Below are 13,441 nucleotides of genomic sequence, written 5' to 3'. Positions count from 1 at the left end.
CTTAAAAAATTCGTTACATTTTGCTGTGAAGAATAAGCTGGGGAAAAGAATTTGCCAATTTGAATATTTCAGCAGGGAAGTCTGTGTAAGTTTCTTTTTTTAATTAAACCACACTGAGCACCACAACAGCACTACATTCTATACATATATAATCACTGAGCTATCAGGTTCCTGATTTTTTGTTCTTTAAAGTTACTTTATGTAGAGTCAGCAAAGTTTGTTTCATAACGTCTTTTCCTTTTTGAACTTTTAAAAGTCTAAAGTAGGGGGAACCAAGCCTGCTGGCGGTGATTTTGGAGAAGTCTTGAATTCGACTGCAAATGCCAGTGCCACCACCACGGAGCCTCTTCCAGAACAGACACAGGAAAGCCTGTGAGATCCTCCTTTTGTTCTGCTACTCACTGCCAGATGCTGCAAGCGAGATCTAAGCACATCTTGTCAACAGTCATTGCCATGAATTTCCACCAGATGTGCTTTCATTTAGCTTTACATGTTCTTTTGACCAAATAGTTTGTGGGTTGAACGACATAAAAACATCTTCACCTCTGTTCCTGGGAAACACCCTTTCATGTGCATTCAAGGCCCTTTATTTAGGAAACATCAGTATAGAAACACGCATAGTACGTGGGATCCTCACTAGAATGATCATTGTTTTCCTCTTTTACAAAATTGCTCTGGATCTGGGATAGTAGTTTGACCTTTGTCTTCTATATGATTTTCTTTTTCTCTTTGAATCTCTGTATATTTGATTCCTAACTAGTATTGTTCTTTAAAATTTGCTGTATCCTGGTTATTAAAAGTTTTGGCATAATTTTCTTTACTTCCAAGGGAAGAACTACTGGCCACAAGAAAATGTTTTCAAATAAAAACACAGTTTTGGTGTAAGGTATCTTATATCTTGGGTCTCTGAAGACATCAAACTAAAATCAGCTCTATATTCAGTTTGTTATAATTTTATAAATGACAAGATGTACAGTGATTCAAAATCCTAGGCGGCTTGAGAGTGGAACCCTCCACATCCTTGTTTAGCACCATCTGTGACAGTCACCATTTCAGTGTGCTGCTTATTAAACTACTTACATCAACTTACTGTTCACCAGATTGAAACTTTAGTTTTGGAGGAAATTGTAAAATAACGTTCTGAATCACGCATATAGGTTGAAATATGAACACTCTCCTCAAAACATTCAGTTCTAAAGCCTGAAAGTTTTTTAGATCTAGGTAGCCGAAAAGCTAAAATCAATCACATTAGGTTTAACGTTGTTGTCTTCATTTAATTCATTTAGCACCATTTAAAATAAGCACACGAAGTTATATGACTAATAGAACTTGAAACATTTTTCTACTAAGGGGTTGGTGATAACTCCTGAGGATTTAATGCATTAATAAGAATCAACTCATCATTTTCTACTTATTTGTTTTCAGTGTGTTAGAAATTATAAAGTGATACTGCAGACATTGCCCCCAGCTTTGAAAACTTGAGTGTCAGGGCTGAATGAACCAAAGCCTCCGGGAGTATCTGCATGGAGGCCAAGGTACTCTGGTAACTGTAATAGCTACTCACGACCACTGTCTTTTCCTTGTGCTGTATATGGTTACACTGTTGTATTTGTTATTTATCAAGTAGTGATTGTTCTGTTATTGTTTATGCCAAATGTTAATTGCCAAGCTTGGAGTGACCTAAAGCATTTTTTAAAAAGCATGACTAGATTTACTTTGGGATAATACTATATATTATGAAAACCAAATCTGAAAAGCCACAAGTGTTGATTGTTATAAAATAACACGCTGCCATTCTTGATTGTTACAGCTTCTTGTTAGCACTTCAGATGCAATTAAAACTATGCTCTATTACATGTGAAAAGCTTAATAAATTCTGTGTATCAGTAGTCTAGGTCTCGAGATTTATTACGAGACCAGTGGTCTGGAAACAGCTTATTGAATAATCAACTGGTATCCATACTTTTTTAAAAAAGGCAGTTTTTTTTTTTTTAACCATCTGCTTTAAATCACTGCTTCATGGTGTCAGACTGACATACATTATTTACTTGAAGGGGCTTTAAGGCAAAGGTTGTTGAAGCATTGTCCCAGAGGGGTGAATCTGTAGAAATCTGTCTTTTTATAGAAATATTGTGGTTATTCAACATAGGTGTTAAATTATTTTTTTTCAACCAACTAGTCTTTCAGTTGTTTTTATCATAACATCTCTTCATCACATTGTTTCTTGGGTGTCCTGCCCTATTACTGTCTTTTTAACAAGGCAAAATGGAGAGGATGGCAATTTCTTTAGTTGAGTAAAATATCCTCAAATCTCTTTATTGGGGGGAAATGATAGAAATAGGGCTGGAAGGTGGCATGGATGTATGTGGCTGCTGGTGATGGTTGTGAAAGAAGAAACTGGAGAATCACTTTTCTAGACATCCACCTCCACTTAGTCTAGAGATGATTTAATGTATTGCAAAGTACTCTGCCTCTTAAAAGTAGCAAAAAGTAGAGGGGGGATAAATTTAGAAAAATAAACATCAACTTAGAAGTATTACTCAAATAGTCTTTGTGGAAGATTCAGTATTATGAATTCAAGGGCATTTAAGCAATTCAGAACATAGTAATTACTAAGAACACCAGAGAGGGGCCCTGGTCACTCCACTATGTTTTCTGTTTGACACTCTTAAGAACGTAGCAACTCGAGAGTAAAATCGCAGATTGTTAGCGATTCAAGCAGTGTGACAGAAGAAAAGTAATTCCTGGAATTATCCCCTTATTACAAAGGAACGTCCTTAATGTATGGAGTCTCTGGGAAATAAAGCAAGAATTCTTATGCCTGTTGAGGCCAAAGTAATCAATGGAAGAGAGTAGTACTCACTGAATTATCCTAATAGTAATGCAAATAAACTACTGAAATAGAGGAAAAAAACATGTTTAATTTGGACTATTTCTGGATCTGTTAATCAAGAAATACACACTGTCTATTATTTTTGTATAGTGCTTGAAAACAATAAAAATTCTAGTTTGGGTATGGGTTCTTTTGTACGTATTACCTGCCTGTTGAGGATAACATTGATGATACAACTTCTCTCCTGACCCTTGCTATCCTGGGTAGAGAAAGAACCATGAGCAGCTATGGCATCAGTGTATCAAACAATAAGCTACAGGAAAGCTATTCAGAAGTGACTTTGCCGTCTATGTGCCAGAGGAGATGCTGCGTGAGGCCCTACATCAGGATCACGTTTCTTCACAGCTCTTGAGACTCAGATGAAAACTCAGATCTTTGTCCATAATGCAGAGACATTTGGTCATTAAATTAGTGACTGTCCCATTGCAACTGGGTTAATTATGGAGGCCAGACTGGGTTAGAGTTAACAGTAAGGCATTATCCCTTTTAAATAAACCTGAAAACCTTAGATTTCAATTTCCATGTTCCGATTCTGAAATCAAGAAGAACCCAAATCAAAATGAGCCCCAAAGAACTCACTTTTAGTTTGTGAGCCCCCAGAGGGCAGGGCCTGCACACGTCCATCACCTGCCAGGGTTTCATACTGAAATAAATGCTACTTGATGACTTTAACACTCCATCCCAACGTGATTTCAGTTTTCCCCTTGGCTTTTAGAATGAATTCTGTTCTTACAATCCAGTTTGACTGTTTTCTGGTATTCTTCCAAGTCCTTAAGTGTTATTGCCTATATCTGGTCATCTTCTACGTGATATTCTTAATGATCTTAATTCATCTCTGTGGTTGACGTGGCTATGTTTAGCGTGATGCTGATACCTCCCAGTGTATCACTAGCACTGTCTTTTTTTCCAGGTGTTCATGCATTTTGAGAGGCATGGATTTCTAAATCACCTTCTGGTCACCTCCACCTCGCCACTAATAGCCCCTGTTTATTGAGTGTTCAGTAAGTGCGTTGGGCATTTCACACCCATTTCCTTTAATTCTTTACTCAAGGATGTGAGGCTGTCACTGTTTCATAGATGAGACCATGGCCAGCAGACGTGGAGCCAGGACTTCGAACTGTTTTTTATTCACTTATTATCTGCCATTAATAGTATTTTTGCAAAGCATACAAACAATTTGCAGGCTAGATGGGAAAAAAGAAGCTTGTATTTTTAATAAATCAAGAAGGAAGGTGTGGTTCAAGGAGTAGAGCAGGGTCAGAAGGTGCCAAGGAGACGTTAAAGCATTGCCTTGAGAGTTGATGTTACGTTTGGCACTGGTGCTGGCAAGGACAGTGTGCAGACCTGCTCAGTCCTTTACACTCCTTCTCATTTGCTGTTTCTGCTGCTCTGCCAAAGGCAGAGAACTAGGCATACCTGAAGTCAGTTGATACAAACTTACTCTTATCCATTAAAAACATCAGGATTTGTCCCAAAATGCCTGTTGTCACAATCCCCAGGGAATTTATCGTCTGGCTGAGGTAGGACATGAAGATAACACATCTATTGAATTTTAGAGCTGGGATATTAGTAATACCATTTATTTTGCAGATACTAATTTAGTTCGGTTTATAAAAGCACTTCCTTAAATTCAAGACAGAGGCTAATAACTTGGTTTTACGTGAGGGAACCAAATCAGAAACATATTGGCTTGCCTGTGATCAGGACTGGAGTCAGGACTAGAACTGAGAGCAATGACCAATGCTGTTCACAATTTACCACATTTTCCTGAAGGGAAACAGAATGAGCAACAGTAATGCAAAAATACCTTAGGCAAGGCTTCATAAATAGTCAAAGGAAATAAAGTTTATGAACCAAAAGAAAGAATCCACCTGGCATAGAATTTATCTTAAGCCTACTACGGAATTTTAAGGATTACCCTATCGGTGGCTAGAAATAAGCCGTGTGTGACTCATACAGTTACACACCACTCCAAGGTTGCTGCACTAGAAGTGTTCTGTCTACTGTGTGCAATTGATGAGAACATCAGGAAGATTCAAAATCCATAATCAAAGGCATTATTAAAACAGGGGTTGTCATACATATAAATGCATTCTGTCAAAGTACTTCCAAATGAGAGGGGAAAGTGCTTGCTGCTTCCCCCCAAACAATAATTACGGATTAATATAAAACTGCTGGGTAGAAGATGGATGGACAGCTTAATTCATAAACGCTCCAAGTACGGTGTTTGGGTTCCGTTTTGAAGAGGGTGGGTAAATTCAGGCAATTAACATCGTGGAGTGGTACACAGTTAGACATTACTAAATTTCTTAATTCCCTAGAGGTAATTGTAGCTAGCTACAGGTGACCAGAAAGTTCTCAGATTAGTATTTTTGCAACGTGAGTGAACTGACCGCAATATAGGCGAAGAAAGACAAACTTGGATCCAGGCTTTCACAAACGTTTAAGCCCAATTTATGCCCGCTGTCAGGAATCCAACTGCAAAATTCCTGCCTCCATAAGTAAACTTACTGGCATACTAAGTGCTAAACGATATAAAGAAAACTGTGGGAGCCCAACACTGCCTGGGGTTCCAGTTCTAAATGAGATAATCGAGGAGAACTTCGCATTTGAGCAAAGACCTGAAGAGCGGCGGGGGAATGAGCCTTGGGGCCCACATGAGCAGACAAGCGGGCGGCGGGGGCAGCAAGCGTCGCATTGTTAAGAATTTACATCAGAACAAGGTCCAAGGGGTGTCTGGGACGGCGAAACGGCTGCAACTCAAAACTCTTATCATGCAAAACTCAGCGGGTCGCTGCCAACAGAGGACCTCCAGCCACCAAGAATTAGCCCAGTGAGTTAAGCTTAAACCCTCTCTAACCCCACACTCCTCCCGTGCGACCAGGCCACGCCCACCGGCCCATAGTGCTCTGCAAGGGGGAGGGCCTCTTGTTGCTCCGCCCCGTGACCTGCGCGCTTGCGGAGAAGCCAAAGGTCAGAGGTTGTGGAGCCGTCATGGCGGCGCTGTGTCGAACCCGTGCCGTGTCTGCCGAGAGTCATTTTCTGCGAGTATTTCTGTTCTCTCGGCCCTGTCGAGGCGCAGGCACTGAAAGTGGCTCCGGAGGCGAGAGTTCTGACTCCACGGAGCCTAGAACGCGTCCAGGCGGCTTCGCGAGCGCTTTGGAGCGGCACTCGGAGCTGCAGCGGAAGGCGGAGCTCGGGCGGCTGAGAGTGAGTCGCGGGGCTAAGCCAGCGACGCGGCGGCGGGTGGGGCGGAGGGTTGGGGCGGAGCCTAGAGTGGGGGCTGGAGGCGGGAGTCAGGGCGGAGCCCGCTGTTGGGGTGGAGCCGGGAGCCGAGACGGAGCCGGACGTAGTGGGGAGTGGAGCTGGGATCAGGGCGGAGCCTGGCGTAGAGGGTGGGGCAGGAGTCGGGGCGGAGCCCGCCTCTCGGTGAGTGGGACCGGGAGACCGGGGTGGAGCCCTGTGTTGGGAGTGGAGCGGGGAACCGGGGTGTGAGCTGGCCCAGCTGCTGGCTACTGGGAATAGCAGGTGGTGGTGGTTTCCTGTTTGTTGTACTTTTTGTGGTATTTACATGCTGGACCTGCGCTGTCCACGCTCTTTGGCGCGTGTCTTCCTGAAGCGAGTGCTGCCAGTGAGGCGTCTAGAGCGACTCTGGGAACTCGGAGTAGAACTGGACTCTCACCGGGAGAGGCAGGGCTCTCCGCTGGTCTTGTTCTTCACAGTAGCCGCAGCATGGAGCTTATTGTCTGGCGTACCAGGCTCTTCATAAACATTTCTTAATTCATGGTTAGGTGAATGAGAGAATTATTGTCTCAATGAACTTGAGCAAGTAGTTTAACCTGTCGGTGCTTCACTTTCCTCTTCTGTAAATTAACTTTTTAAAAAATCCATCTGTCTCAGGCAATAATTTTGTAAAATACAATTATTCGATAAATGAAATGGGAGAAGAAGACATAAATACAAGTCATTTTTAAATTAAAGTATAGTCAGTATACAATGTGTCAATTTCTGGTGTACAGAATAATGTTTTAATTACACATATACATACATATATTACTTTTCATATTCTTTTTAGTTATACATTACTGTAAGATACTGAATATAGTTCCTTGTGTTATCCAATATAAACTTTTGTTTATTTAAAAAATTTATTTTTTTATTGATGTAGAGTCAGTTTACAATGTGTTAATTTCTGGTGTGCAGCATATTTCAGTCATACATACATGTATTCGTTTTCATATTCTTTTTCATTATAGGTTACTACAAGATATTGAATATAGTTCCTTGTGCTGTATAGAAGAAACTTATCTATTTTATATATAGTAGTATCGCTAAATCTCGACCTCCTAGTTTATCCCTTCCAACTTCATTTCCCCCTGGTTTGTTCTTTATGTCTGTGAGTCTGTTTCAGTTTTGTAAATAAATTCATTTGTGTCTTTTTTTTAGATTCCACATATAAGTTATATGGTATTTTTCTTTCTCTTACTGACTGACTTCAACAAGTCATATTTTTTGAATATTAAGAGTCAGGAGACAAATTGGATGTCTGGCAATATTCAATTACATAAAAATAAACTCTCTCAATTTCTGTACTTATCTCCTTGGGAACAAGTACCAAACAGCTCACAGATGGGTAGTGTCTTGGGTTCTGGAAAATTGCCTGGCATCTAGTACAGTGCTTGACTCTTACTGGGATTTTGTAATTGTCTGCCAAATGGGTGAATGAATGAATAGTACACATAGTGCACATTTGAACTTCAGTTATGCCTGGGCTGTCTTTGAATTGAGATCTCTGTGTGACTGCTCACAAACCGATGTACAAGTGAGAATAGTACAGGCTTGAACATGTGAGTTAAAGGCCCGAGTCCAGAATAGTGATTGAGCTGAAACAATCATAAGAGTAATAAGAAAACTGAAAATACCAAATTAGTTTTATTTTAGTGTGTATTGGAAGTTTTCAGTACTTTTCTGACATGAGGAATATGAGCAGTTGTTAGGTAATGATGTAAAGAATCAACTTTGTGGAAAAAAACCTTTTACTTCACTCTTTGAAGTTTCTGTATCTATTTAATTGAAGAGCATCCTGAGATTATAAGATGAGTAAAGTTCATCTTTATTGTGTGATCAGAATTTTTGAAAAAAATTGTTTGCAAAGTATAGAAGTAATATGTGCTTACTTTAAAAAAAAAATGTAAATAGCAGTGAAGGTTATTGTGTAAAATGTAAAAGCCCCCTTTCCCTTTTCCTCACTTTCTCAAAGCTGGAAGGTGTGTATTTTACATGTGTAACTACTAGAGATTTTGTATATGAATAGAAGCTAATTATATATATTTTAAAACATTATTAATGTTTAAGAATGTAAGCTCTGGATTCAGACAGTCTTGGTTTGATCCTGATTCTTCTATCATTTACTGGCTTTGTTTCCTTGAGAAATTACTTAATATCTGTGTGTCTTTTACTTTTTTTATAAAAGGAAACCTTGTCGTGGGATTATTATGAGATTAGGTGAATTCATTATTTAAACACTTAGCACAAGTACCTGATAATAAGCACCATATATTTTCATTACTGCTGCTGAAAATTGCTATTCTCACTTAACTATAACTTTGAATATTTTTCTTTATCACTTCATACGTGTAGTATATTTTCCATTGTTCCTAGGTTCACAGGGGATTGATTCTAGGATGCTCTGTGATACCAAAATCCCTGGATGCTCAAGTCCCTTTTATAAATGGTACAGTTGACCCTCTGCAGTTCCCACATCTGCAAATACAGAGGGCTGACTGTATACCTCATTGAAAAAATGTTTGTTTGGTATTCCATGGTGCAGATATAGCATAATGTATTTAACCAGGCCTTCACTCATGAGCTTCTAGGTTGTTTCTGGGTTTTTTTGTTTTTTGTTTTTTGTTTTCCTTAATACAGACAATGCTACAGTGAGTATTTACATATTTTTGGATATTTGTGGTATATATGCTGGGTCAGAATATACATATAATTTGAGTTTTGATTGATACAGACTGTTTGCACCACACTTCCACCTACAGTGCAAGACAGTGCCTATTTCCTTGCCCACTTGTGCATGCAGGGTATTGTAAGTGGGTTTTCTTGGTACTGAGCAGTCCAAACAAAATGCGGAAGTTGGGAACTGGAGTTGTTTATTCCTCACCTCTGATATCAGTTTGTGACTTTTATCAAGATAACTGCATGTTCACATTTTTTGTCTTAATAATAGGTAAATTGCTATCAATTTAAACTCATAAAATACATTATACCAACAAGATACCACATTTATGTTATATATATTGGATCTTTATATTGGGATTTGAAAATATGTATATGTAGGGATGAAAGTTAACATTGTACCCATTGACTTAATTCTTATCCTTCAAGTGTAGACTTATGTATCTATATGTGCATCTCAGAAATAAGTGATATTCAATAAGAGTCAAGGAAGTTATTCTTAAAAGGAACTTTCCCCTGCAGGTAAATTTAATCAAGGGTGGTTTGTTGTGAATTCTCTACCTTAAAATTTCTGTGAGGTTACCAGTTAAAGGGATCTCTCATTTAAATGATCTGAAGGGCCATTTTTCTTTTCCTTGGTTTATTACCTTTTGGATTTTTTATGCATCTGTCTCTTAAAGTGGTTTTTCGTTTGTTTATTTTTTTAGGATGGGGACCAACTCCTTTTCATTTTTGTAACCAATATAACACATACTTATGTATAGAGGGCCTGTTAAATAGTTGCTAAATACATTTTTTTGTCAGATACCTTTTTCCTTTTTTATTTTTTAAAAATATTTAAAAAGCTTTAACCCTCTTATGTCACTTAGACAGTAAAGATTTGTAGAACCTGTTGAGCCAATCAGGAGCTGTGGAATTGCAGAAGACTAATCTGATAGCCACAAGGTGGCAATAGTTGAGCAAATAATTGGTTTTCTGCTTTATGAATATTAGTTTCTTAACAGTAGAGGGTGGCATATTTCAGCATATTGAAAAATGGTTTGCAAGAGGTTTTGAGGCCACACAGTAGAACATTTTATTGTTTTAAGATGGAGAATAACATTTTACTATTTTAGCTTATTTATGTAGAAGACTGATGTTATAATACACTTTATAGTTTCATTTTAGCAGTATATTAGGTTTTATATAAATATTTTTAAAAGTTATTTTCACTTTTTCATGAATATTTCTTATTGATAATTTTAATTTCAAAATGCTGAAATATTCCTGAAGGCCAATATTTAGATCAGATTTTTTTCCTTTCAGAATACTAGAAAAATCCAAAAAATAGCTTATTTGAAGGATTTGTTTCAATTCTCTTACTTTTAGTACAAGTTTTAAGTCTACTAAATTCATGTAATAGTAGTAGTATACAGTGTTATTTAACCCTTTATTTTCTTACTAGTTTTATGTTGACAACTTAAAAAAATTACAGCAGTGATTTAAAAACTAATATGTAAAGGAATAATGAAAAATATTTCTGGTTTTAACCATAGTGTTCCGTGGTTTTTACACTGTAGAATTCTAGGTGACTTATTTCTGCATTGGTAATGAAAGTCTTTTGAAATGTTTAGTTTCATGGTGGAGTCAAACATTTTCAAAGCAGGTTTAGAGGAAATGACCAGCTAATTTAAAGACAATGGAGTTCATTGAGGTAGATATAAATCTCTAAAGAAAGTTGGTTTTTATCAACAGCTATAATATAGCTATAAATAATACCATACATTTCCTAAATGAAAAGATGAATATATTTTGTATGTATTTTGTTTCGTGGGTGGTCATATGCTCTGATCACACATAATCAGACTCTTTTATGGCTTCCCAAGTCAGCATTAGCTTTCACTAGTTGTATATCTTTCTTAACTCTTATTTTTGCTCGAAACCTCACTCCCTTCTTTTAATGTTTCTGGATTTTGCTTTATTTTGTTTTTTTCTTTTAAAGGTTATGTTACAACTTTCTCTTTTGACTATCTTAATTTTTTTAATGTGATTATGACCCTTAAGTTTGCTTTTATCTATTCGCATTAAATAACAGAGGAAACCTGGTTTGTAGGGATTTGGGAATAAAATTAAACAGTGATGATTCAGTGTGGATTTTCCCTCTCTTTGTAAAGCTTTGGGCACTCTGCTGTTAGGAACTGGCAGATTTGGAATGATAGACTCCTAGTCCAGGAGACAGCAACTCAACAAGTCCCCTGGTCTCTAGCCACCGACCCAGTTGAGACAGTCAGGTCCTCCCAAAGGAGATAAGTGTATATGGAGCAGAGAATGTTTATCCCAGAGAAATGAAAACTTATTTTCATATTAAAAACTTGTGCACAAATGTTCATAGCAGCTTTATTTGTAGTAGCCAAAAGCTGTAAACAGCCCAGAGGTCCTTCAACTGGTCGATGGTTAAACAAACTGTAGTGTGGAATACTACTCAGCAATAGAAAGGAACAAGTGGTTGATAGCACACAGCAACCTGAATGACTGAAGGGAATTATGCTGAATGAAAAAAGCCAATCCCGAAGGATTACATACCGTGTGATTCCATTTATGTGACATTCTTGAAATGTCAAAATTGCAGAGATGAGGAACAGATCAGTGGTTGCTAAAAGTTAGGATAGGGCAGAAGGGAGATGGGGAGTTATAAAAGGACAACACAAGGGATCCTTGTGGTGTTAGAACTGTCCTGTAACTTGACTGTGGTGGCGAATACATGAACCTTCACATGTGATAAAATTGTATAGAACTAAATACACACTCACACAAATGAGTATCTAAAACTGGTGAAATCTGAATATCATAGGTAGATTTTATCAGTGCCACTTTCTTTGTTGTAATATTATATTGTGGTTTTACAAGCTGTTACCATTGGGAGAACTGAGTAAAGGGTGCAAGAGATCTCCGTGTATTATTTCTTATAATTGTATGTGAATTTACAATGGTCTCAAAATAGAAAGTTTAATTAAAAAAAAAAGGATCATTTCACTAATCTGTCAGGCACAGCACTAGTAAGGCCTGTGAATCCCAGAAGCATGAGCCCATTATCCCACATAATTTCCTGTGAAATGATTTCTTTGGTTAGAAGCAATGCTTTTTGGAATATCGTAACAATGAATATGAGATTCTGTAAGTTCATGGATGGTGATTTTGGTAGAAGCTTTGCAGGCAGGGAAGGCAAATCTATATTCAGAGTAAGTGTATATTCCTGTAATAATATATCACTATCTTCTCCATTTAGAATGGTCCAATGTAATCAACCTACGACCAGGTGGTCAGCTGATCCTTGCAAGGAATGATGCTATATTGGAAGCTTAGTGCTGGTTTCTGCCATGGCAGATTGGTCATTCAGCAGTGGCTGTAGCCAAATACTACTCACAGAGTGAGTGGAAGTTAGTATTCCTGAATCCATGAATCATCTCCATCCCACAAAAATTCAGGGTCCTACCACCTGATAAAATTTCTAGTTGGCCAGTGGTCTGGGACATATTGAGATGCCCTCCCCACCCGTAAGACAGAAGTACATCTCTGCTGTCATTGCAACTTTGTTCTTGAACCCACTGGAGAGGTGGGCAGGAGTGGTTGGAGAAAGAGGTTGACTGACATCGACAAGACTGGTTATCTTGTCCCTTGATTATTGAGATTCTTCTCTGCTGAAGAAATTATTCACTTTCATTTAATTATTCAAATTCATTTATTTTCTTACTCTGTGCCAGTTCAGAGAGGTCTACCTTCCTCTTTCCCAGACATTCTTGTCATCTGTTTCTCAATCATGTTCTTATTAAATCCCTGACCATCCAGCAGAATTATTAGTCACTTCTCACAAATTGATATAGATCCCAGCATTGACTAAGAAAAGTAAAGATGACTTAAAGAAATGGAAAGATATCCCATGTTCTTGGATTGGAAGAATTAAAATTGTTAAAATGGCCATACTACCCAAAGCAATCTACAGATTTAATGTGATCTCTATCAAATTACCCAGGACATTTTTCACAGAACTAGAACAGATACTCCTAAAATTTATATGGCATCACGAAAGACCCAGAATTGCCAAAGCAATACTGAAGAAAAAGAATGAAGCTGGAGGAATATCCCTCCCAGACATCAGACAATACTGCAAAGCTATGTAATCAAAACAGCATGGTATTAGTACAAAAACAGACATATGGATCAATGGAACAGAATAGAGAGCCCAGAAGTAATCCCACAAACTTTTAGTCAATTAATCTTTGACAAAGGAGGTAAGAACATACAATGGAGTAAAGACAGTCTCTTTAGCAAATGGTGTTGGGATAACTGGGCAGCTGCATGTAAAGTTAGGATACTCATTCACACCATACACAAAAATAAACTCAAAATGGCTTAAAGACTTAAATATAAGACAAGATGCTATAAACCTCTTAGAAGAAAACATAGGCAAAACATTATCTGACATAAATCATAAGTGTTCTCCTAAGACAATCTACCCAGGCAATAGAAATAAAAACAAAAATAAGCAAATGAGGGACCTAATTAAACTTATAAATCTTTTACATAACAAAGGAAACCATAAGCAAG

General features: G+C 37.9%; 1 protein-coding gene across 8 annotated transcripts in view; it reads left to right on the top strand.

The window, feature by feature from the left end:
- The window catches only part of TPD52 (tumor protein D52), a 211,216-nt gene that overhangs the window by 129,368 nt on the left and 68,407 nt on the right, over positions 1 to 13,441 (top strand). For 6 of the 8 annotated variants that reach the window (XM_045514146.2, XM_074354952.1, XM_045514143.2 and 3 more), the window contains one exon: positions 257 to 1,889. The exons of 1 other annotated variant lie outside the window; for it this stretch is intronic. In XM_045514146.2, the coding sequence (XP_045370102.1) occupies positions 257 to 376 (120 nt within the window). In that variant the 3' untranslated portion in view covers positions 377 to 1,889. Of the gene's footprint in view, positions 1 to 256; positions 1,890 to 5,860; positions 6,104 to 13,441 lie in introns of those variants that run through there. One more of the 8 variants, XM_010951636.3, reaches the window with a different exon arrangement.

Source organism: Camelus bactrianus, chromosome 29 (genome assembly GCF_048773025.1).
Source record: "Camelus bactrianus isolate YW-2024 breed Bactrian camel chromosome 29, ASM4877302v1, whole genome shotgun sequence".
NCBI classification, from domain to species: Eukaryota; Metazoa; Chordata; class Mammalia; order Artiodactyla; family Camelidae; genus Camelus; species Camelus bactrianus.
Note: the sequence above shows the minus strand (reverse complement) of the source record. Positions and strands in the feature narration are given on the sequence as shown.